This window comes from Rhinopithecus roxellana, chromosome 10 (assembly GCF_007565055.1).
Source record: "Rhinopithecus roxellana isolate Shanxi Qingling chromosome 10, ASM756505v1, whole genome shotgun sequence".
Classification (NCBI taxonomy): Eukaryota; Metazoa; Chordata; class Mammalia; order Primates; family Cercopithecidae; genus Rhinopithecus; species Rhinopithecus roxellana.
In genome coordinates, this window is record NC_044558.1 from 64,068,788 (window position 1) to 64,095,357 (window position 26,570).

General features: G+C 44.0%; 1 protein-coding gene across 4 annotated transcripts in view; it reads left to right on the top strand.

Annotated features, from left to right (window-relative positions):
* The window catches only part of LARP4B (La ribonucleoprotein 4B), a 125,035-nt gene that overhangs the window by 51,832 nt on the left and 46,633 nt on the right, over positions 1–26,570 (top strand). For all 4 annotated transcript variants that reach the window (XM_030938641.1, XM_030938639.1, XM_030938642.1 and 1 more), the window contains exons 4-5: positions 18,195–18,342; positions 18,584–18,724. In XM_030938641.1, the coding sequence (XP_030794501.1) occupies positions 18,195–18,342; positions 18,584–18,724 (289 nt within the window). The remainder of the gene's footprint in view (positions 1–18,194; positions 18,343–18,583; positions 18,725–26,570) is intronic.

A 26,570-nucleotide genomic window follows, 5' to 3' on the forward strand; every position in this document is an offset into this window, starting at 1 on the left:
GATCGAGACCATCTTGGCTAACACGGTGAAACCTCGTCTCTACTAAAAATACAAAAAATTAGCTGGGCATGGTGGCAGATGCCTGTAGTCCCAGCTATTTGGGAGGCTGAGGCAGGAGAATGGCCTGAACCTGGGAGGCGGAGGTCGCAGTGAGCTGAGATCGCACCACCACACTCCAGCCTGGGCGAAAGAGCGAGACTCTGTCTCAGAAAAAAAAAAAAAAAAAAAGAATATGGTTTCCCTATTATGAGAACAGTATATTATAATGAGTGATTTGATTGTCAGAATTACTCAAATTTGTGTACACGTGTTTTCTCCACTAAACTGTAAACTTCTGGTACTGTGTTCTGTTCATTAAAAAACAAAAAAACTTTATTAAAGTGTAATTTACATTCTGTAAAATTCACCCATTTAAAGTAAGCAGTTGAATTATTTTTAGTAGATTTACTGAGTTGTGCAATCATCACCATAATGTAGTCTTAGAACTTTTACATTACCCCAGTAAATCCCCAGTCCACTCCCAGGCCCACTTACAGTTAGGCCCTGTTTCTCCCCCAGCGTTGGGCAGTCACAAACATGCTCTGTGTCTCCAAATTCTGTTCCCCTCTGTGGCCAGCTCAATGCGTTGTGTCTGGTAGGCGGGCAACTAGTACTGCCTGCGTAAAATTTGAGTGTCCATCCATTCAACAAAACTGAGTGCAAGTGATAATGATGGCTAAGAATTTTCTGTGGAGAGGTTGTTCAGATGAGCGTGAGATACACATGCCTTCAAGGAACCCTAACACAGCATGCAAGGTTGCATGATGATACTGTGTGTGAGCCTTAGGTACGAGATGAGCATATACCTGGAGGTAGGAGGCGCTGAGACATAGGTGAGTCTAGAAGAAGCACTCTTTATCTTGCCCCTAGTCAAGCAAGATTGTTTTGAATGTTCTCACCTTGATGTAATAGGGATCTACTAATTTGAAGTATATCGTACTTATAGTTATGATTACAGTACTTTGCGTTAAGTTTCCCTGAGTTCCAGGCAGGGACAGTGATGAAACTCTCTAGTCCCTCAATATTTCAGAAACGTGAAGGAAACTAGGATGGGGAGTGGTCACAGGGATGGAAGGAAAACCAGAGGACAGTGTGGGGTGGAGATAGAGGCAGAGAGGCTGACTCAAGTGAAGTGTAGTAAGGTACAAAGCGAGGGTCAGTTGTGACCTTAGCAAGAGTATTTTCCAGGACTGATAGGAGCAAAAGCCAGATTGCAGTGGGTGAGAGACAGGAGTGGTAGACACAACTTGAACAGTGACATTCCTCCTAAGATCTTGACTTTGAAGGTAAGGTGATAGATAGCGAGAAGGGATCGAAAGGGTTTTGAGGGTGTTTATGATGAAGAGTGACCACTGGCAGTGGGCCACTGCGATGGGTTCTCCTTGAGGAAGAAAAAATAACCACTCGCATTCAGCAACAGTGTCATTTGGTTAAAGGTTCTTTACCTTCCCTGTTAGGGCCACAGACTTCATCTATAGCAAACGTCATTCTCAGCGGCTTTTTGCCCCTCCTGAAGCCCACTCAGGGACTCCAGTTCTTACTTCTGTGTGTGACCAGCCAAGTAGCTGCTTTTCCCTTGGAGACACTGCATCAGTCTGGAAACCATTTTCTGCTGGAATGATCCTGTTGTGTTTTATCATAAATCAGCAGCAGGTTTGAGAGAGGAATGTGGGACAAGTAATATTAGATAGAAGTGTTTATGTTAAATTACCTCCTCAAAAGAAAGATGCAAAGTCACAGCAAGTCTTCTAATCATAGTGTGAAACTGGAGAGGTGAAATTGGAACTCTAACTCGTCCTCATACTAAACTCTATGTACAGTTCAGCAAATCATCTATATCAAAATGATTATTTATTTATTTATTTGAGACAGTCTCACTCTGTTAGGCTGTCTAGAGTGCAGTGGTGCGATCTCTGCTCACTGCAGCCTCCGCCTCCAGGGTTCAAGCGATTCTTGTGCCTCAGCCTCCTGAGTAGCTGGAATTACAGGCATGCGCCACCATGCTTGGCTAATTTTTGTATTTTTCGTAGAGATGGTGTTTTGCCATGTTGCCCAGGCTGGTCTCAAACTCTGGCCTCAAGTGATCTGCCTGCCTTGGCCTCCCAAGATGTTGGGATTACAGGCATGAGCCACTGCACCTGGCCCAGAATTTTTTCTTTTTTTAAAACTCCTTTACAGATGGTGATAACAAAAAACTTTCGTCCATTCCTTTATCAGTTTTCAAAAAAACCACCTTTGCCTTTTGATGACACAGCTTCTGAATGAATATTAATTAGCAATCCAGATTAATTATTGCAGGCTTATATTTTAAATAAAAGTAGGCTTCGCAATCAGAAAGCTTGAATTTCTATGAAAATATCCAACGCCTGTATTTATACGTACATGACACATGGCTGCTCTTGGCATGTTATCTTGCAGGTTAAACCTTTTGGCAGGTTGTTGCCACCTTGTCAGTCTGTTTTAAGAAAAGACTTGGGCTGGGTGCAGTGGCTCACGCCTGTAGTCCTAGCACTTTGGGAGGCCGAGGCGGGCGGATCACCTGAGGTCAGGAGTTCGAGACCAGCCTGACGAATATGATGAAACTCCGTCTCTACTAAAAATACAAAAATTAGCTGGGCGAGGTGGCGCATGCTTGTAATCCCCGCTACTCGGGAGGCTGAGACGGGAGAATCGCTTGAACCCGGGAGGCGGAGGTTGCAGTGAGCTGAGATAGCGCCATTGCACTCCAGCCTGGGCAGCAAGAGCAAAACTGTCTTCAAAAAAAGAAAAGAAAAAAGACAAGACAAGACTTGACTGGGTGTAGTGCCTCACACCTATAAATCCTAGCACTTTGGGAGGCCAGGGTGGGAGGATTGCTTGAGCCCAGTTCAAGACCCCATATCTACACAGAAAAAAAGAACAGGCATGGTGCCTGCTGTCTGAGCTATTGAGGAGGCTGATGAGGGAGAATTGCTTGAGCCCAGGAGGTCAAGGCTGCAGTGAGCTGTGATTGCATCATTGCACTCCAGCCTGGATGACAGAGGAAGACACTGTCTCTAAAAAAATAAAGTAAAAACAAAAGACCTCAGAACTTTCCTTAAGGATGTTGGTACAGTTTCCTGTCTTAGAAATATGTTTGTTACTATGTTAGGAAGTGTAAAGCTGCCTTTACTTCAGAATGAGTTAGTGACAAAACAATCTTTTTATCCCCAGAGTGTGCGCACGGTTCTTGGTCTCCTGCTAACTTCCGAGAACTTACCCCAGGATGGAGGATACTCTGACCAGATGCCCTCTTTTCCTCTTAGAATATATTCGTGCTGAGACGGAGTAGATCCTTTTTAATGTAGGATATTTCTTTTTGATGACATAGTATTGTAGCATTTTGATTGTAGCATTTTGGCCATTGACAGAAGGAATGCTTTCTATAACACATACCCCTGATCTTTTTAGCTCCAAGGCATATTTAAAAATAGAGGGATTTCTTCATTCCCTGTTTGGCTCACTATTCTTAGTTTTATCCTTGTGTAAATGAGTTCCATGCTGCTAAAACTTCTTTTGTTGTGGGAGTGTGACAGATGTAATAGTAGTCTTTCAAGGCGCTGGCATCAGTAAAAACATCTCTCGACTTAGAACATTTTGTAATTTCTTTAAAAAAGTTAGTAATTTTACTGCTTAGTATTTGCATCATTTAGAATATGACAAATAGTCTTTTTGCAAACTCTTTTTCATTTTGGGATTCAGTTTAATTGCTATTAAGGCATTTTGTTCAATAGTAGATTTATAAATCAACTTTGTATGGCAGTACCATGCAAACAGTTGTACTGAGAGAATAGTCAAATCCCTGGGAGGAAGCGGCAGATGTGTTGGAGTCCGCTGCCTGGCAGCTGGCGGCCTTCATAGGCCCTGGTGTCCTTACATGTGTGTGGAAATACAGCACACACAGCTATGTGCACAGATCGTAAAAGTACAACTCAGTGTATTTCTGCAAAATAAACACATGTAGGTAGTCCACTGCCAAGATCCTGAAACAGCCCTGTGAGTTTTGGCAGCAATTTGAAGACGTGTCGTGATTATAGAAATTGCGAAAATAGGAGAAATGTGTATCTTCAAATTAGGGAGCTTGTGTATATGAGATACTTGAATCACGCAGTGGTGTCAAAGTTTCTGAGATGGTCAGGCTGCTTCATCCTTTGTTTGGACTTCTCATCTCATGAAGCCCGTGCTTCTCACCGGGACAGCTGCAGTCACTCCTCACTGGTGTCCCCAAGCCACCCTTCCTTTCTAACACAGTGGCCAGAGGATCCCTTCGAGAAGGCCAAGTCAGAACCTGCCACTCCTGTGCTCAACATCACAATCAGCCTGAGTCCTGGCAGGGCCCTAGCCCTTCGCAGTCTGGCACCTGTCCTCTCTGACTCTGCTGGCTGCTGGCCCTCCCCTGGCACACTGCTCCAGCCCCAGTGGGCTCTTGACCCTTGACCATTCCAGCATCACCTTACCGCAGGGCTCTCTGCCTTAACTGGTCCTGGCATGTCCCTTTCCCAGAAGTGTTTGAGGCTTGTTCTCTTACCTTTCTCAGTCTCAGCCTCACCTTCTCAGCGAGTCCTATCTATCCACATCCATCTCCTCACTTCTGGCTTGCCTCAGACCCTTTACATGTAGCAGTTAGCACCTTCTAACAATGTTAGGTAGTTGTTAGATTTGGTGTTTGTCTCCCTGGACTAGAATGCAAGCTCCATCAAAGCTGGGGTTTGGTTTTGTTCTTTGATGTATCCCAATGTCTTCCTGACAGGTAGGTGCTCCATAAATGTCTCCAGTATAAAAGAATATATCACATATGGTGGTAATCACTGCAGATTGTCATGGCTCTTACTGTGCACTCTGCTAACACTTCAGTTTACTCATTAACTCCTGTTAGCCCTATACCTGTCTTACCCCTAGTTACTGTTTTCCCCATTTTACAAATGAGGAAACTGAGGCACAAAGTGGTTTAAGTAATTTATCTCCAAGATTACTGAACTAAAAAGTGGTAGAACCAGGATTTGGACCCAGGCAATCTGGCTTCGGAGTCTAAACCCAAGAGGAAATACTTTGTATTTGGCACTGTTATTTCATTTAAAAAGATACACAAGAAAGAAATAATTTAAAACACCCAGCTCTTTCAGCCATCTGAAAGGCTTTTCAGAATTGTTTGTTTAGTTTAGTTTAGTTTAGTTGTTTTTTTAGAGACAGGGTCTTGCTCTGTCACCCAGGCTGGAGTGCAGTGGAACAGTAATAGCTCACTGCAGCCTCGAACTTCCGGGCTCAAGTGATCCTCCTGCCTCAGCCTCCCAAGTAGCTGGGACTACAGACACGCGCCCTCACACCCAGCTAACTTTTAGTTTTTATTTGTAGAGATAGGGTCTTGCTGTGTTGGCGAGGCTATTTCAGATATCTTTAAGACTGTCCCCCCATCACAGGCCCATCACATTTGCCCTCTAGGAGGGCTGAAGTGTCTTGGTGGATGAGCACTGGGGGCCCTCCACAGGTTTGCTGCCCACAGCTGCCTTGGATCTCTGCTCCCCACATCCGGTGCCTTGCTCCTCAGTCACCCCAGTTGTGGCTCGAGTGGGCCCAGTGGTGGCTTGAGCTGCAGCTCCAGAAGGTACAAGTCATAAACCTTGGTGGCATCCATGGTGCTGATTTTCAGGCAAGAAAGAATGCTATAGAGAGCTGTGGGGCAGCCTCCACCTGGATTTCACAAGATGCTGTGGACAGCCTGGGGCCAGGCAGGGACTCGTCACAGCAGCAGAGCCTGTACTCGGGCAATGACAAGCAGAAATTCGGAGTTGGACCTGCTGCAGAGAAGCCCCACCAAGGGCATTGCCTAGTAGAGTCATGGGAGTGGCCTGACAGCCTTGAACTGTGGAGCTGCCAGCTTATAGCATCAGCCTGGGAGAGCTGTGGACAGGAGACTCCAACCCCTGACAGCTGCTGGGTGGACTGAGCCCAGCAAAGCCATCGGGTGGGGCTGCCTGAGGCCCTGGGGACCCAACCCTGTTCCACGGTGCCCAGAGGGTTAGGACCTGAAGTCAAAGGAGATGATTCTCCAGAGAGGCTATCAAGTTAATATTGTCTGCCCTGTTGGGTCTTGGACTTACCTGGGACCTCTTGCTGCTTCTTGCCTATTGCTCCCTTTTGGAAAGGGATTTTTTTTTTCTTTTTTCTTTTTTCTGAGACGGAGTTTCGCTCTTGTTGCCCAGGCTGGAGTGCAATGGCATGATATCTGCTCACTGCAACCCCTGCCCCGCTGGGTTCAAGCAATTCTCCTGCCTCAACCTCTTGAGTAGCTGGGATTACAGGCATGCACCACCACAGCTGGTGAATTTTTTGTATTTTTAGTAGAGACTGGGTTTCTCCATGTTGATCAGGCTGGTCTTGAACTTTTGACCTCAGGTGATCTGCCTGCCTTGGCCTCCCTAAGTGCTGGGATAATCTCTGTTCTTTGTAAATTGCCCCATCTCAGGTATTCTGTTAGAGCAGCACAGAATGGTTTCACAGAGGACTTTAAGGCTTGAAAAGTGCGGGGAGGAGACTGGAGAAAGAAACAGCGAGGCAGTGTGCTGGCGTTCATTAGTATGAGATGGAAGAGGTTGGGGGAATGGTATCTTAGAAGCCGAGATCATAGAGGTAGGCTGGGGCCAGATTATGGGAGACTTTGAAGTGGGACTTTGGGATTCTATTCCAACTACTTAAAGTCTGCATAACAGCTCTTTGAAATAGATGTCGTTGTTGGCTCCGTTTTACAAATGAGAAAACAGACAAAGAGGTTAAATAATTTGCCAGAGATGACACATGTAAAAATGGAGCTGAGACTCAAACCCAATCAGGTGATCTCGTGACCTTGTCTGCTTTCCTGTGCCCTTTCATTCTACAGCTGGTATGAATTGTTTGTATCTTTAGAGCAGAATGTGTTTTTCCATTTAGATGTTTCATTCTCTTTGAGTAGCGTAACAGTGTGGTCAGTGTGTGATCTGAGTTTTGTTTTGTCATTCGAAGCTGCCCCTACAGCTCTTGGTGCCTCATTTCCCTTGTCTGTACAGTGGATTGGTGGTTCTACCTTGGGGGTCGTTAAGAGTGTAAACTAAGACGTGTGACAAAATGGATGCATAGATGAAATTAATACTTTGTGGCACATAGTGCTGTGTAAAGTGTTTACTACCATTATCATCATCATCATCATTATGATCATTTCAGCACTTGGATTTTAGTGTATTCAGAATTGCTCCTGTTACCTTCATGTTTAAGTATAATTCCTAAACTTTTTATCATAAAATGTTAATATTAAAAAAACATTAATAGGACGCCAGTCATAACTCACAGGTTAAATAAACAACAACATCTCTCTTGCAGAGGAATTAAAACAATTATTTTGTTTTTCACATAGCATGTCAGAACCATGATAAGAAAAATAATTACTTATACTAAAAGCAAAACATTACAGATGTCAACATAAGACAAGACCCATTATGTGAGTCCACTGTCAGGGGCCGGACCACGTAGTGCAGGAGCAACTTGTTTGGTTGTGGACAGCGCCTGTTTCTCACCAGATGGCAGGCTGGGCGTTCCTGCATCAGGTGCTTTCAAGAGACTTTCTAGTTCTGGTACCAGAGCTTGTAGGTCTCTTTTCCCTTTTTTTCCTTTTCTTTCCTTTTTCTTAATTGGAGTGCTCAGACATCTGCAGAAGTGGAGAGAATAATATCATGAACTGAATGCAGCATCATGAACTTGCATCCCCACATTCCACTGCTGTGTTGTTTTGGTTTTTTGAGGTGGAGTTTCGTTCTTGTCACCCAGGCTGGAGTGCAGTGGCGCGATCTCGGCTCATTGCAACCTCTGCCTCCAGGGTTCAAGTGATTCTCCTGCCTCAGCCTTCCGAGTAGCTGGAACTACAGGCACGCACTCCCACGCTCAGCTAATTTTTTGTATTTTTAGTAGAGACAGGCTTTCACCATGTTGGCCAGGCTGGTCTTGAAACTCCTGACCTCTGGTAATCCACCCCCCTTGGCCTCCCAAAGTGCTGGGATTACAGGCATGACCCACCACGTCTGGCCTGGACTGCTGTTTTTAAATCTTTTCCTCCCGCTATGCACATGACTATTTTAACTTTTACATATGTGTGTATATATTTACTGTATTTGCTAGGGTATTTTAAAGCAAATTGTAGATAATGTATCGCCTTGCCCCAAATACTTCAGCATGCATCTCTAACATCATTCCATTTTCACACCTGACACAATTAGTAATAATTTCTTGATTCCTACAGACACTGTTTTTTATTGCTATTTATTTTTTGCTCTCCTTTGATTTTTTTCACCTTTTTAAAATTGCTATTTATTTCAGACATCATTTCGTAAAGTTAGAAAATTAAATACAACTGTAAGTAGCTATATATTTTACGGAGCAAAATTCTGATACTGTTTTCCTTTGGGGGAATTTATGAACTATTTTATTTAGTTAACACCATCCCATGAAATATAATTTGGGAAATACTGGAACACTATAGAAAAACCAGAAGCCTGAAATCTTTCTGGCTGGGATAACATTTAAAGTTATGTTTTGTTGAGTTTATGAGAATAAGAAAAAACACAATGCAGCATTCTTGCTGCTGTTCTGAGCTTTTGGATCCCAGTCTTGTTTGGAATTAGGCACATGGAGTATGCTGGCTGTCAGTCGGGCTCTGTTGTCATTAGGATTTGGGTTTGAGTGGCAGGAACATGTGACCGCTGTGCAAGGGGTTATTTTTGTTCTCTGGGTGTTGGCTTCTCCTCAGAAATTATAGCAAGTTAGTGTTAGTGTGAGGTGCGTCTGGAGGCTCGGGATCGGCACGCGTGTCGTATGCTTGTGAGCTCTCAAACATGGGCTGTTGCTTCAGCAAAGAACTAAGTAGTGACAATGACAGTGAAAAAACTGACCTGTTACAAAAATCTGTGGAGGAGAAGGAACCAGAAAACAAGATAAGTAAAACTTTATCTTCATTATTTGATACCCCTGAAGGTGAGGAGGTTCACATTATTGGCAATGGAACCAGCAGTGCAGCTGGCATTAGCGCGCGGACAAGGATTTTCTCAGGGTCTGGGCACAAACAGGGTCATAGACCCAAGCATTTGTTGAACCCTCTTTCCTCTTTTATATATACATTCTTAACAAGGTATGATAACTTGGATGAGAATGACAAGAATTTAGATATTGTTGTTAATGAGCAGAATTCTGAGGGGGTCTGTGATCTACTGTGTGTGGGTAACAGCAGCCGACAAGGTTGTTATGAAGATGAGGAGCCTTTCTCATGTGTGCCCCTGCCTTCTGACCGAGGCCTGCAGGAGGAAACCTATGTGAGTGGCCATCTGCACTGTAACCCAGCTACTTGTAAAAACTCGTTAGTAGAGAAGGAAATGGTGGTCAGCGTTCACCCCAGTAGCAGTGATGAGAGTAAGTCTTTTGACCTATCCGATCGGGAGGAGAAAGATGGAAACTCTATTGGTATTGATCATCAGCAATGTCAGGATTCAAGAGAGTGCGAGTTTCACAGTATTTGTGTTGCCGACTCTGCGTGCCTGAGCGTGGCAGAGGAGCTGGGCACCTGGGCAGACAGAGTAGCTACAAGACGAGAGTGTTGCTCTGCTGTGACTTCAGCCCTGTGTGCCGTGTCAGGGACCAGCGAGCCAGAGCCACGGCAGGAAGAGCTCTCGCCATGGGACACGCTGGGTCCAGGTGAAAGGACAGGGGAATGCAGTGGAAAAACCAAGCCTTGCCCTGAGCCTGTGGCGTTCAGCCACGCACCTTGTGAAGCAAACGCTGGTAACACGCAGGTGGAGGCTTTACAGGCCGAAGCTTGCACTGAATTCCCTAAAAATTATGCAGAAAGTAGTGCACTACATGATATTGACTTACTCCCTGAATTAAATAACAACATGGACAGTGACTCACTAAGACATGCGTGTGTCCTTCTGGAAGAAAGTGAGAGCCATAACTCAGGAGTAGGAAGTGAGATGGATCATCCAGCTGGTAGCTTCCTTTGTGACACCGCACACCCACCTGGTAGCTTCCATACTGACACTGCACACCCACCTCTTAACTTCTGTACTAACACCGCACGTCCACCTGGTAGCTTCCGTACTGATGCCGCACATCCACCTGGTAGCCTCTGTACTGACACCGCACATCCACCTGGTAGCTTCCTTACTGACACCGCACGTCCACCTGGTAGCCTCTGTACTGACACCGCACATCCACCTGGTAGCTTCCTTACTGACACCGCACGTCCATCTGGTAGCCTCCGTACTGACACCGCACGTCCACCTGGCAGCCTCCGTACTGACACCGCACATCCACCTGGTAGCTTCCTTACTGACACCGCACATCCACCTGGTAGCCTCCGTACTGACACTGCACATCCACCTGGTAGCCTCCGTACTGACACTGCACATCCACCTGGTAGCTTCTGTGCTGATACTGCACATCCACCTGGTGGTTTCCGTACTGACACTGCATATGTTGCAGGGTGTAATGACCCGGAGGCGGTAACAGTTATTGTCGACCAGAGTTTACATTCTAAAAAAGAGAGAGAAAATCAGTCTATCACACCAGTAAGCGACAATGATGATTTCCACTTGGATGTTAGCAAATCAGATAGTATCCTACCTGTTGGTCTAGATAGAATTGATTTAAGTCCCAAGAGGCCTATCACTGCAGTGAGATTTGGAAGTGGGTGTCTCTCAGGTCATGCTAATTCAAGAGAAGCAGCCCCAAGCCAGCTTGATGACTGCTGGGAGCTGAAACCTGTTCCCGGGCTAGTCAAGAAGACACAGCGCAGAGGGGACTGCAGCCGGGAGGCCAGAAGTTCCCTGCCGCCAGACAGAGGAGAGGTGTCTCTGCAATCTGAAAATAGTGCCTTTTACCAAGAAGAGGACAGAATTGGCGTTTTGAAGGCTGAGGGTCATGGTGTAAGGGCTTTTGAATTGAAATCTTGGTGTCACACAGATGAGGCTGCAACACAGACCTGTGACCAAACTTGTATGGAGCGCTTGGTGGACACGGAGGGGATGGTGCAGAGGACAAACGGCCTAAAGCCTAGCATGGCACAAGGAGTGCCGCCCAATGGCAAGTCTCCCAGTCACTCCACATCTCTTCACAGTAACTGTATTTCTTCCATATTTATTTTCACCTGCACAGAGGAAGAAGAGAGGGAAACAAGCCCAGGTGACAAAATAGAGGGTGAAATATGTGTGAAGAGTTCATTCAGTGTGTCACAAGACCAGCTGAGTGACCCTCAAAGGTTAGAAAGTGGTGAAAAAGAATCACTGCAAGCAAAGTATAGAGAGACAACGGAAGATGACATAGAGACTGTCAAGTCAGATTCTAAAACAACCTGTGAGTGGGAAACAGGCACACAAAGATATGAGGCAGTGCCACGTCAGGATATGCTCTCCTGCGTTAATTCTAGTACAACAGAGAACGCTGATTTTGAAACGAATCAAATAGAAAACAATGACAAAACACACCGAGTATGCAACTGCAAATATAATGGTCTTAATGTTATAGCACCGTCAGGTCAGAGCTTCGACCCAGCTCTGCAGAAGTCAGAGGTCATAGAGAATTCTGTTAGTAGTGGTAAAAGCGCAAAATGCAAGGGAATTTACTGTGAACCAATTGAAGACGCTCCTGGTATCTTTGGTACTAACACATCAGGGTTGAGTACACCAAAACTAACACATAAAGAAGAGGAAGAGAGGCTTTATTTGGAGAAAGATAATATTGACCCCAAAATTATTGACTGCCTGGGTCCATATGGGACAAGTGAACGTGCACATCGTTTCAAAGAAGGAAACACCAAGTCCACTCTTAAACAGTCGACTTTAAATAGGTGAAATGGGTTTTATGGGAAATGCTAAGGTGAGTTTTGAGAAAATAGAGTCACGTGACACTTCCAGTGGGCATTTCTTTTTGGTTGGTGTTGATCCCGCCCTAGTGGACAGATACATAGCTGCCCCCTGCAATGCGGCCCAGGGGATTCCCGCTGTCCCCGTGGACAACAAAGACACTGTCGTACCAAGTAGTGGCCACATTTCATCACTCACAGAAGGTGTCCTAAATAGATCTGAACATCCCTCAAAAGTGGATTGGCAGAGTTTCCCAGAAGGAGTCTCCTGTTTTTTGAGTGAATTTTCTTATTACCCGATGGGAGGGTTAGGAAATCCAGTATTTTCTGAAAGACTGGCTGGTGGTTGTGGTGGATATCAAGTGCGCTATCTCTGGACTAATACAGTCACAAAAGGTGCACTAGAAGGTGAAACAGTATTTAGTGAGGATCTACACCATAAGCCACAGGGCTTGGAAATTGCTTCGTTTTCAGAAAACACTCCTCAGCTACCGGTGTCAGAGGACGGTGTTATTTGGGGATGGCATGATAGAGATGGACAGTTCGTAAGTATGTTTTCTCTGTTTTACTGTTGCGCTGCAGTATGCTAGGCTATACATTTTAATTTTTTAATTATTTTTATTTATTTTTTGAGACAGTCTGACTCTGTCACCCAAGTCGAGTGGCGCGATCTCGGCTCACTACAGCCTCCACCTCCCAAGTTCAAGTGATTGCCGAGTTCAAGTAATTTTTGTGACTCAACCTCCCGAGTAATTGGGATTACAGGCATGTGCTACTACGCCTGGCTAATTTTTGTGTTTTTAAAGACGGGATTTCGCCATGTTGGCCAGGCTGGTTTTGAACTCCTGACCTCAGGAGATCCACCCGCCTCTCAGTCTCCCAAAGTGCTGACATTACAGGCATGAGCTACCAGGCCAGCCCATTTTAATTGTTTTTAACTTAAAATTAATAAAGATTTATTCTGAACAGTGGGTAGTTGTTTGAATGCTTATGTATGGCTGTGAATTACTCTAACATTAATGATTTCCAAATTGGAGAATATGAATTCTTGTTGGGTGTACTTAAGCCAGAGTTTGTGTGCAAACTCTTGTTAGCACTAAAGCATGCCCTGCTAGTTGTCCTACACAGCTCTGTGTTGACTTTTTTCTGTCTGTGAATTTTGCCAGCTCTTCTATCTTCCTGGCCGCAGTGCGGTCAGAGCCCTTTGAGGGCATCTTATCTCATGGGCAGTGTAGTTGATTCATTCAGCCTGTGAGCCCATTGAAGGTGTAAGTCACACTGCAAAAGACAAACTTATCTAAAAATCTGTGCTTCCTGGTATCTTTGTATGTGTCTGAGGCAGGTAGAATTTGCTGCTTTTAACTGGCTAGAAAATGTTGGTTCTGTCTTCTTGCAGTTAGAATCATTGTGGAGTTCTTTCTTTTTCAGAACCCCAAGATGGTGCTGCCCCTCTGGTTTGGAAGAAGCTTAGCAAATGATTCTATGGGCAGCTAATTTGAGCATCTTTCCAGAAATTCTGTAATAAATGGCAACATTCAACAACAGGAAATTAGTGTTGCTCACAAAACAGACATTTATTGAAGTAGTGTGATTGAAAGCACATACTCAGAGTAGCAAGATCTCATTATTCAGCTAGTGGTTTATTTGTGATTTTTGTGGGCAATGAAACAAGAAAAAGTATTGATATTAAGGAGATAAAGATGGCTCAAATGTCAACACTTACTGTATGGAAATAAGTAGAAATCCCCTTCTATAACGTAAGGAATGATCCGTCCTTACGTTGCCCACATTGGGAGTTTTTCTGGAGAGAGTTATGTTCAAATTCATTAGTTTTGCTCCTTAAATGGTTGTGGAGGCAAAACAGTATAAAACTACATCTTTAAGATAATCTGCAGTTAATCTTTTACGGAAGTGACATAATTTTCAGTTGGTTACCAGTGTCACTGCCTTAGATGTCAACACAGAGCATAAATGATGCCTCAGTGAGAGGTGTGCTTCCAGTTTTAAATTAGCTTTTCCATTATGAGGTATTCCCAAACAGTATTCCAATGTGAGGCGTTACCACATTTAACAATGGTGCCTTGCCTTTCAGAACTTCAGTTTCAAAGTGCTGTTACAGGTGTCTTTTTTTTGTATAGCAAACCTTAATATAACAACTGTTACTCCATTTCACAAATGAAGAACTGGAGGTAGAGCCTTGTATGGTTCCGGAGTCAGCAAATTGCCCTGAATTACTAAACTTTTTAGTGCATCTCTAGGAGTGGTTGGGGCTTGCATGGAATGTTTCTTTCGCCCTTCTCTCACCTGCTTCCTATGCCTCACTGGCCAGTCCCTCTTCTCCAGCATTAGTCACTCCGGTTCCTACTCAGTAACTTGTCGGAGAGACTGCTGTGTCTCATGTCCATAGTATACAAACTTATTAATTGATATGTTGTTTTTCAAAGTGGAGCCTAGTGTTTCTCACAGGGTGGGTGGGGTAGAGGGTTTGTTTAAGCATCTGAACTCAGGCATGTTCACTTTGGAATGTGGCTGTTAAGGTCCGCTTACCTGTGGTTTTAATAACCATTGCTTGGCCGTACGTTTTTAATGGAAAAAATAAGACTTAGAGTCAAGCAGACGACACTGGAATTTATTTATTTATTTTTTTAAAGGATGGAGTCTTGCTCTGTCACCCAGGCTGGAGTGCAGTGGTGCCATCTCGGCTCACTGCAACCTCTGCCTCCTGAGTTCAAATGATTCTCCTGCCTCAGCCTCCTGAGTAGCTGGGATTACAGGTGTGTGCCACCACACCCAGCTAATTTTGTATTTTTAGTAGAGACGGGGTTTCACCATGTTGGCCAGCCTGGCCTTGAACTCCTGACCTCAAGTGATCTGCCCATCTTGGCCTCCCAACATGCTGGGATTACAAGCATGAGCCACCACACCCGGCCCCACGCTGGAGTTCTTGATAACCATTTAGAGTTCCATATGACTGCAAGAGAATAGCCATATTTTATAGAAATAGTAGGAGATTCAGATCTTTGTTTAATACAAACTATTTCTCTTGTAAATTATAAGTTAATGAACTCTTGGTGAATGTTGTGTTTTGCTGAACACAATTGCTTAGAATCTAACTTTCTAATTAACTATCGTTTTTATGGGCAAGTTACTTAACCTTTCTCTGCCTTGGTTTTTTTCATTTGTGAAATGAGTCCAGTTAATAACTGCCTCCAAGACTTGTTCTGATTCAGTACAAGGAAGTGCGTAGAATGTGCTCAGCACATGGTAGATCCTTGAATGTCATTAAACCTTAAAAGACGTCTTCATTCTTTCATTCCTGGTCACATCTCTTCAGTCACAGGATTGATTGAACATTTCCTAACTGCATACACTTGATTTGGACTTCTTCACTAAGAGGTAGTCTTTGATTAAGGGTAGAGTCCTAGTCATTTGTGGCATAAAACCTTGCAGAAGTTGTCAAATAGAGGAAAATGTAAATTTATGTTATTAAACATTGATTCATTCCTCATTTATCTTGAGCACCTCCCTACTAAATTCAGGACTGTGCTAGCTATCAGCAGTACTACAGTGAACGGAATGCCCATGGTGACTGCCACCCTGGAATGGGAGGAGCACGAGGGCCTTGGGGGCCCCAACAGCCATGCTGTCACTGCTTTCAAAGTGCTGTTGGTCTGTATTAATAAACCACAAAATGTATTTTGGTACTGAAGGACAGTCAACTGCAAAAGGTACTAATAATAGAGAAGGTTACTATTAGTTAGTGTTGGGAATTTAAAGCACGTGTGGTATGTGCATGAGCTGAGGGGAACCAGCTAAGTGGATGGAATGGAACCAAGGCCGGAAAACTGGATTGTGTGGTGGTGGTGGTGAAAAGAGACTGGGTCTAATGAGGAAAGGCGATGTATGGAAGTATTAGAGTAGGAAAGAGAATAGAGAAATGAATTGACAAAGACAACAGGACAGGTGGAAAGGTGTAAATGCTGCCAGAGCCAGTGTTGTGGGTGACCTGTGGCTGTATCCTGCCCCCTCATGTAGCTCCATGAGCTCTTGTCTGTTTCCTTCACCATCACACCTGCCAGCTCAGCACCGTGCCTGACATAAGCATGCTGGTGAACATGTCGGAGGCACTTGTTGGACAGATGGGTTAATGAGAGAGAAGAGAGCAAGTAACACTGTGCAGAAGCAGAGGCCAAAAATGAAATTTAGATGTAATGCAAGAGGGAAAATTGAAGAATTGGTGTTCCTTGATTATAATATTCTTGAAGGAACCCAGTTATTTGCCCTATCACCAGTACTTAAAAAAAAAGGAAAAAGAATTCCAGATAGATCCTCATTGAAACATTTGGTTTTATGGGCATGATGCCCATTGGTGGTCCAGTGACTGGAGGAGCAGGAAGGAACAAAGTGTATACCATAAGTTTAACCACATCAGCCGCTTTCTCTCAGTTTCAGAAATAGTTTTATGTTTTTTCTTACCAGCCTCATCACCTGAGCCAATGTGGATTTATTCTGTCTTTTAAAAACTGTTAATGCACCCATTGTTTTTTTGACGGCCCATGGTGGTGCTTCCCAGCCCTTCTCCTGTGTTCTGGGCCACAGAAACGGGTGTGTCTATGCTGCATGCTGGGGTAGTGCAGTGTAACTGCTCCCAGCTTGCAGCCTGGGTCCAAGGGGCACTGTGTACCAGGGACCTGTCCCTTCCTCCAGAAACTTTGACTTCCTGCACTGTGGTGTGAAGGTGGGTGGTACATTTGAAAAGGCAAATAATGTGTAAGTTTGTTGAAGGATTGTGTGTTTGGACATTTGACTTTTCTTTAGACTTTGGGGAGTGCTTCAAGGTGTGTAAGCGTAAGAAAGGCTTGTATCAGAAAAAGCAGGGAGTAGGGAGTGTCCACATGGTGGGGGACTGTTGTGGGTTTATGCTCTATGTCAAGAGGGACCACCAGTCCCCGGTCTCTTGGCAGGATGTTCTGGACAGACGGATGGGAAGAGCAGAAGTGCCAGTGTGCCTAGAGACAGCAAGGAGGTCAGTGTGCTTGGAAGTGGACAAGGCCAGGGAGCGGTGAGCACAGGAGGGCTCTGTGACTACAGTGGGAACTTCGTCTTTTACTCCAAATGAGCCAAGCTGATGCAGGAGGGTTTTGAGTAGAGGACTGCCCTGTCGGACTAATGGAGCATGCGTGACTGTCATGGTGACCAATGAGCTTGGTATGTGCCAGGCATCGTGTTGATGGCGGGAGTTGTTCTGTCTTCCAGGTGAGGTGTAGCCCATGTTCACAGCTGTCCATGGCAGCTTTGGCCTCAGCCCCAGTGATCTGAGAGCCCATTGTCCGGAACACTGGACTAGCAGCCTCATGGTCACCTGTGGATTCTCTTTCAAGGTGATACTGAAGCTCTATTGGGAATGGGAACAGGTAGTTCTGTGAAAAATGTGAGATACTTTATCTTCTTCCTCAAAGGATGCCTGAGCTTTCTTACCCTACAGTATCCCTGACAGACCTATTAGAACACTTGAGTTCTTAGGAGCAGTTTTCATTTTCTACACCTTTTGTTTATGGGACTTTTTGAAGCTTTCTTCCTTTTGTTTTAGAGATGGAGTTCTGCTCTGTCGCCCAGGCTGCAGTGCAATGGCGCCATCTCAGCTCCCTGTAACCCCCGCCTCCTGAGTTCAAGTGATTCTCTTGCCTCAGCCTCTCAAGTAGCTGGGATTATAGGCGTGCGCCACCACTGCTGGCTAATTTTGTATTTTTAGTAGAGCCATGTTGCCCAGGCTGGTCATGAACTCCTGGCCTCAGGTGATCCGCCTGCCTTGGCCTCCCAAAGTGCTGGGTTTACAGGCGTGAGCCACCGTGCACTGCTGACTTTTTTAAGCTTTCTATTTAGAATTTTATTCATCTACATTGTATTCAAGTTTGTAAAACCCTGAATTGTGATTTTATTAGGAGTCTAGGAAGTCACCAGCTATTCCTCAGGTATAGTTTGTGAAACACTGAATCTTTTGGTGGCAGGCCTGTCCTTCCCCATCTCTGCAAGCCTTGGTCTTGGGAGGAGGAACTTAAAACTTGGGGGGAATTTGATGGAATCCTGACTGCATTTTCTTTTTTTTTTTAATTTTGAACCTGGTTTCATCCCAAAGGTGTGTGTAAATATATAGGCTGAGCCTTTGGAGCCTGTATCAGATGTCTCTGAACTCTGCATTAAGGAGTAAAATTGTATTTGGTTGACATTTGGATACAAATGTCTATCTCCTATTTCTTCCTAGGTACCAGCAACTAAGGTTTCAGAGCTGAACCCTAATGCAGAAGTGTGGGGGGCTCCTGTGTTACATCTGGAAGCAAGCAGTGCTGCTGACAGTGTGAGTGCCGCATGGGAGGAGGCGGCTGGCCGCCACGCAGACCGTGGCCCCCGGGGTGAGTTGAGCATGGCTGTGGTGTGCAGCCCCCGGCTGTCAGGCCTGTGCTTTTGTTGCCATTTTAATCTGTCTAAGATGTTGTTGTTCATTCACAACTGTGTCATGGTATGTGGCAGTGCTTGAGAGCCCAGAGGTCTTTTACCATTCAGTTAAAGAAGTTGAGTAACTGCAAGTGTAAGCTTTGTTCCAAGAAAAAGTTATGCTTCTAACCCTGCTTTGGGGTAAACTCCTAACTGTAGGATCGGATGCCAGTGGTGATGGTGACCAGAGCCATGAGAATGCAGCATTGCCAGACCCGCAGGAGTCGGACCCAGCAGACATGAATGCGCTCGCTCTGGGTCCCTCGGAATATGACTCTCTGCCTGAAAATGGCGAGACAGGTAAACATATCTTATGGGTTCATTTTCCCAGGGAATATGGTCTGCTTTATGTATTTTTTTTATTTAGCATATTAACAGTCTCTGAACAACATGTCTTTCTTTGCCTCCTTTTAATTCTACTTTAAACTCACTCTTATGTGGATGCAGAGAAGATGAGAGGCCTTGTTTAGGGAGGGTGCCATGGAGCATGTAAGGTCTCAAAAGATGAAACCTGGGCTGGGCACGGTGGCTCACGCCTGTCATCCCAGCACTTTGGGAGGCTGAGGCGGGCGGATCACTAAAAAATTTTTTTAGTGGAGATGGGGTTTCACCATGTGAGCCAAGATGGTCTCGATCTCCTGACCTCATGATCCGCCCGCCTCGGCCTCCCATGTTTTCATTTTTATTACCACAATTGTTCTTAACCAGTCCCTGTCCCCTCCCCCACCCTACTTGCCATGGACATTTCATTATCCCAGTGACCAGGGAATGCGCTGGGCAGGCCGGAGAGGCCAGACTTCAATGCTGTCAGGCACAGCCATGCAGAATGATTTCGTTGGCTTAAGACTGTCAAAATCAGAAACTGTCACTTAAGAGGGAAAATGTGTATGTAGATGTTCTGTGACAGTTTTTTGTTTTTTTGTTTTTTTTTTAAACTTTAGTGGAGCTTATTGCTTTAAATAACAATTGTTTGGTAAAATGAATGAAGTATTTATAAAGGCACAAAAATTAAGCCATGTTTGTTTCTTGTAAATATAAATTTGCCATCTTGAATTTGCTTAAAGTGAATTTCCTGTCTGTATGAGCAGTTTTCTGAGTCTGAGGAAGTGCCAGTGTTCAGCAGTTAATTCGATTATATCCCCCTTGTTAATTTACCAATGACTGGTGAGCGACTTGGGAATGGCAGGACATTGGGATAAATTGCAGTCATGTTAGAGTCCGTTGAATTTAAGATGGCAAAGGAAAGGAATCCTCATCATTAAAACAGATTTTTATAAAAGATAAAAGGGCGTTATACATTGAGGGAGTGAGAATCCTAATGGCAGGAAGTAAAAGGGGTTCAAAATAAACAATTTAAGTTTCAGACTAAATTGAAATGACCTAATCTTGAACTGGGGTCAGAGTTTATACAGAAGGTGGAAGATAGATAGGAGATGGGTAGATGTGAAGATCTGACCTGAGGATGGAAGATGGGTAATGTTGTCAACAGTGAAATAACATGTGAAAAATGTGCCTGAAGATGGCAGATAAATAATGTTACCAAAAGTGAAATAACATATTAAAATCTATCTGAAGATAGGAGATAGGGAACATTATCAAAACTGAAATAACAGCACGTTAAAGTATATTCTGGAAAGTTTAATTTCAAAAGAAGGTGATTCTTTTTAAAAGGGGTATTTAAAACTATTTTTAAAAGAAGAAAAAGAATACCTTCTGCTCTGTCTTCCTCCTTCATCTCCCTCCCCCAGCTCCTTCAAGCCTCACTCCTATAAAGCATTAGTGAGGCATAACCGATGTACAAGAAACATCATATAGTTCAGGTATACCCCAGATTTTCCATAGCTTAAGGAGAATTGAGGAAATAATACACTATTGATTTGTTACCTCTTTCATTCCTCTTTGCTTTGTCCACCAGTTTGATAAGTTGTTCTGTACCTGTAAAATCCTTATCACAATCAAGATCACGAACATCCCAATCACTAGGAAGAGCTTCCTGTGCCCTGTCCTTTCTCCAGGGAACCACTGGTCTGTTTTCTATCACTGTTTGTCAGTTTGCATTTTGTAGATTTTTTTTCTCTTAAAAAAAAAAAAACCCGAACTCCTGGGCTCCAGAGATCCTCCAGCGTCAGCCCCACAAGTTGCTGGACAACAGACGTGTGATAGAATTTGACAGAGTGTACTGTTTTTGTCTGACTTAAGTTACTATTTTTGAGATTGATTCATGTAACATGAATTAATCATTTATTTTTATTGCTGAGAAGTATTCATGATATGGATATATCACAGTTTGTTTTTCCACTCCCCTATTCATGGATTTTGGGATTGTTTTCAAAATGTGGCTTTACCAATAAATAAAGTATTTATAAAAGTGAACATTTGTCAGCAAGATTTCATATAAACTTATGTTTTCATTTCTCTTGGGTAAAATACTTTGGAATGGAGTAGCTGGATCATCTCGTAGGCATGTTTATCCTTTTAAGAAATGGTAAAGCAGCCGGGCGTGGTGGCTAACGCCTGTAATCCCAGCACTTTGGGAGGCCAAGACGGGCGGATCACGAGGTCAGGAGATCGAGACCATCCTGGCTAACACGGTGAAACCCCGTCTCTACTAAAAAAAAATACAAAAAACTAGCCGGGTGTCGTGGCGGGCGCCTGTAGTCCCAGCTACTTGGGAGGCTGAGGCAGGAGAATAGCCTAAACCCGGGAGGTGGAGCTTGCAGTGAGCTGAGATCTGGCCACTGCACTCCAGCCCAGGCGACAGAGCGAGACTCCATCTCAAAAAAAAAAAAAAAAAAAAAAAAATAAAAGAAATGGTAAAGCAGTTTTCCAAAGTGGTGGTACCATTTTCTATTCTCAACCAGTGGTGGATTAAAGCACCACATCCTTATGACCCTTATATTTCCCTAAGGACTAATATCAAACATCTTTTTAAAAAAAGACTATTTTTTTAGAGCACTTTTCAGGTTCACAGCAAATTTGAGTGGAAGGCATAGAGATCTCCCATATGCTCCCCTCCCCCCCCCCCACCCGTGCATGGCCTCCTCCGCTGTCCACATTCCCTCACCAGAGGGCGCCTGTGTTATCACTGATGATCCTGTATTGGCACATCACTATCACTTGCAGTCTGCAGTTTACATGAGGGCTCACTCTTGGTGGTGTATGTTCTGTGGGTTTGGAGAAATGTATAATGACATGTACCCTCCATTGTAGCATCAGAGAGAGTAGTTTCCCTGCCCTAAAAGTCATCTGTGTTCTGCCTACTCACCCCTCCCTCCCCCAACCCCTGGCAACCATTGGTTTTTTCACTGTCTCCATAGTTTTACCTTTTTCAGAATGTCATAGGGTTGGAATCCTGCAGGATGTCGCCTTCTCAGATTGGTTTCTTTCATTTAGTAACATACATTTAAGCTTCCTCCACGTCTTTGTGGCTTGATAACTCATTTCTTTTTAGCACTGAATAACATTCCATTGTCTGGGTATACTATAAATTACTTATTCACCTACTGAAGGACATCTTGGTTATTTCCAGATTTTGGCAGTTACAAATAAAGATGCTATTAACATTCATGTGCAGGTTTTTGTATGGACGGAAGTTTTTAACTCCTTTGCGTAAATATCTAGGAGTGTGATTGTTGGATCATATGGTCAGAGTATGTTTAGTTCTGTAGAAAGCTGCCGAACTGTCTTCCAGAAATAGAATATCTGGATCACATGGTAATTCTTATGTTTAACTTTTTTTTATGGAACCACCATACAGTTTTCCACACAGGCCATACTATTTTACATTCCCACCATCAGTGTACAAGGGTTCCAATTTTATTAAATCCTTGCCAATACTTGTTATTTTCTGATTTTTTTTTTTTTTGAAATGGAATCATTCTATTGCCCAGGCTGGAGTGTGATCTCAGCTTACTACAACGTCCACCTCCTGGGTTCAAGCAATTCTCCTTCCTCAGCCTCCCAAGTAGCCTAGATTATAGGTGTGAGCCACCACACCCGGCCAATTTTTGTATTTTTAGTAGAGACAGGGTTTCACCATGTTGGCCAGGCTGGTCTCAAACTCCTGACCTCAAGTGATCCACTCATCTCAGCCTCCCAAAGTGCTGGGATTGTAGGGATGAGCCACCACACCCAGCTAACTTTTGCGTTTTTTGTAGAGACAGGGTTCAACCATGTTGTCTAGGCTGGTTTCGAACTCCTGACCTCAGGTGATCTGCCCGCCTCGGCCTACCAAAGTGCTGTGATTACAGGCATGAGCCACCACTCCCAGCCTATTTTCTGATTTTTTTGATAGAAGTCATTCTAGTGGGTATATCTTTGTAGTTTGGCTTGCATTTCCCTAATGGTTTAGTGATGCCAAGCACCCTTTTTGTTCTTAGTGGCCATTTGTCTTCTTTGGATAAATGTCTGTTCAAGTCCTTTGCCTGTATTTGAATCAAGTTTTTGTTAATGTCTTTAGGAGTTCTCAGTATGTTCTGTATATTAACCCCGATCAGATACATCAATTGCAATTATTTTCTTCCATTGTGTGGGTTGCCCTTTTGTTTTATTCAAAGTGTCTTTTGATGTACAAAGTTTATCCTGATGTTCAGTTTGTTTATTTTTTGTTGTGTTGCCTGTGCCTTTGGTGTCGTATCTCAGATAATGTTGTTGAATTCCTTGTTATGAAGGTTTTGTCTGTGTTTTCGTCTGAGTTTTATAGTTTCGTGTCTTACATTTAGATCTTCGATCGTTTTGAGTTAATTTTTGTATATGTTATAAAGTATAGATCCAGCTTTGTTTCTGCATGTGGATATTCAGTTGTCCTTGCACTATTTATTGAGAAGACTGCCCTTTTTCTATAGAACGGTCATGGCGCTCCTGTTAAAAAAACATTGGCCAGGTGTGCAAGGATTTCTTTCTGGACTCTCTTCTGTTCCACTGGGCTGTGTGTCTCATCAGGCCACCATAGGGAAAACCTGGAATTTTAACTGTCGGCCTACAAGAATATAGAGCAGCCTTCATTGTTAACCCACAGGGGAATCCAAAGTAGGAGTTTAAGCTTAAAACAAAATTTTAATTTTGTTTTAGGTTGGATTTTTGTTCTTTAATTTTAAAGAGAAGTTTTAAGGCTAACCGTAGCACTTTTGGGTCTTTCTAGAAATGGGCTTGTGCTTCCTAATGGTTAGTGGTGCCAAGCACCCTTTTTGTTCTTGATGTTTTTGTCAGTTGTTTAGGATGAGATTTCTAAAATCCTGTTTGAGATTTACAATTCCCATTTAAAGCGTCCATCTTTTGGCCATTGACATTTAGAATTTTCAGTAGTGTATTTATTTCAGTAGCGACTCAATCCGATAGCCTCTTGATGGAAAGTCCAGGATAGATCCTGGAGAGGACATAGAAGAAGCAATTCCAAAGATATCCCCCACAAAACATTCACTCTCAGGAATGGGCTCAATTAGCAAAGACTTGTTGACACAAGTTAACCAGGCAGCAGGAGCTGAGATGACAAAAGCCCCTTACACACGGGACCTCTTATTAAGACAAACTCCCGAACGCTCCACGTGTGCAGAACGAAAAGTCTTGGGTTCCTGTTTCCAGACCGGCCACCTGACCTGAACCAACAGTCGTGCCTCCCCTCATGTTGGAGACCCGAGTGCTCCCACTCGGCCACGGCCCGACTCTCCAGCACATAAAACAAGACCCCAGAAAACTTTTGTTTCTGAGACCTTCATTTTGGGCTATTGTTTTCTGAGTCCCAACAGAGGTTTCTGTTGACACGTCTTCATCCGTGTCCAGTCTCCTAATAGCCCATCAAAGGCAGTCTACATTTGTGACAGTAGTTTTGATCTGTCACACTTTTTTTTTTTTCCTTTGGGATTTCCATCTTTCTGCTTGCCTTGCCCACCTGTTCTTACCTGCTGTCTCCTTTATCCATTTGAGCCCTTAGCATCTTATCCTAGTTCTTTTAAATTCCCTGTCTTGTGATTCTAACATCCCTGTCCTGCCTGGTTCTCATGCTTGCTCTGTCTTGACGTTGCGTTTTTGGCCTTTTGTCTGCCTTGTAACTTTCTCGAGAACCAGCTGTGGTGTGCTGGGTGGAAGGCACTGTGGTGACTGCACCTTCAGTGCTGTAGGGTGAGGTGTGGGCAGGGGCCGCCTTCCACAGGAGGCCTGGGAGTCTCAGTCTGGAGTGAGCCTGGGCCCTGGACTGTGAAGCTCACGGGAGCTTCTCTTTTTTCCACCCCTCTTAGATGGGGCAGGATGGCTAGAGGAGGCAGGAGCAAGGTATTTCCCTTCCTCTAGGTCTGTTCTGCTCTGACTAAACCCCAGCAAGTTGGACTCTGGTTAAACTGTCTTTCCTGAGGGCAGACCTTGTTAAGAAGAACACAGTGCTCTGGTATTTTTCAAAATGGTTACTTTACTCCTACCCCTGCCAGGAGCACAAAGGGATTTTTCTCTCGTATTCACTAGGAGGACCTGGTTGAACTCACAGAAGTGCAGGACCCCCTTCCCCGCCAGTGACTGGGACTCCCTGCAGTTTTTAACTCCCACACGTGGTCACCCTGAGCATCCAGCAGTTCATCAGTTCCAGGGCAGTGTTTTCTGTCCTCGCCCTGGTTCCTGCAAAGGGTTCTGCTCCATACGTTGTGATCGCTTCTCTGTTCATCTGTCTGTCTGTCTGTCCAATATGGCAGCAGTTGTTTGCCTTGTGACCTTACTTAGGATCTAAGAAGAGTTGTTAATTGTTCTGTTTTTTTAGATTTTTTACTTGTCAGACCAGAGTGATAACTTCCAGGCTCTCACTTGCAGCATTTTTTTGTAATGCATATATCTTACTTGGTGGTGTGTCTGTTTGTGCATTTTCTTACTGGGTTGTTTTATTATTCACTTTTGATAGTTATTCCTGTGTTTTGGATATAAGTCCAGATATGCAATATACTTTGTTCTCCTAAGAGTATTTTTGAAAAGCAGTTTAAAAATTTCTTATATAATCAAGTTTATCATTTTTTTCTTTTATGGTTCTCCCTATTGGTTTATATTCCTCCTATAAGTTTAATTGCTTTAGATTTTACATTTCTAGGTCCATTTTAGGTTAGTTTTTGTATAAGGTATGAAATATGGATCAAAGTTATTTTCATTTTGTGTGTAGGAATCTGCGGCTGTTTGTTGAAAGGCTTCTCTCCACCAGCGCTGCCTTTGCACCTTTGTCGGAAGTCATTTGTCCATGTGGGTCTGGGTTTATTTTTGGACTGTCTCTTCTGTGCCATCGATGCGCTGGCCCGCTCTGACTCCAGTAGTACACTGCTTGGCTTGTCGGCATAGCTTGCTTTATTGTGCTTCTCTTCATCGTGCTTTGCAGCTACCATGTTCTTTATAAATTGAAGTTTTTTGGCAACCCTGCATCAAGCAAGTAATTGGCACCATTTTTCCGATAGCATGGTATTCACTTCATGTCTCTGTGTCACGTTTTTGTAATTCTCACAGTATTTTAAGCCTTTTCATTATTACTAATGCTAATGGTGATTGGTAATCTTTGGTGTTTTGTACTACTGCCATTGTTCTGGTTTTGGGGCGCCAGGAGCCACGCCTTTTTTTTTTTTTTTTTTTTGAGACTCACTCTGTCTCCCAGGCTGGAGTGCAGTGGCGTGATCTCGGCTCACTGCAAGCTCCGCCTCCCGGGTTCACTCCATTCTCCTGCCTCAGCCTCCCAAGTAGCTGGGACTACAGGCGCCGCCACCAAGCCTGGCTAATTTTTTGTATTTTTTTTTTAGAGATGGGGTTTTACCATGTTAGCCAGGATGGTCTCGATCTCCTGACCTCATGATCCGCCCGTCTTGGCCTCCCAAAGTGCTGGGATTACAGGCTTGAGCGGAGCCACGCCTTTTAAGATGGCAGACTTAATCTATGAATGATGTGTGTGTCCCGACTGCTCCACTAACTGGCTGTTCCCTTGTCTCTCTCTCTCTCTTTGCTTGGGCCTTCCTGTTCCCTGAGACATGACATTATTGAAATTAGGCGGTTAATAACCCTACATCCCCTTCTCTAAGGGTTCCAGTGAAAGGAAGAGTTTTACTTATCTCAATTTTAATCAAAAACTAGAAATGATTAAGCTAGTGAGCAAGGCATGTCAAAGGCTGAGATAGGCCGAAAACTAGGTCTCTGG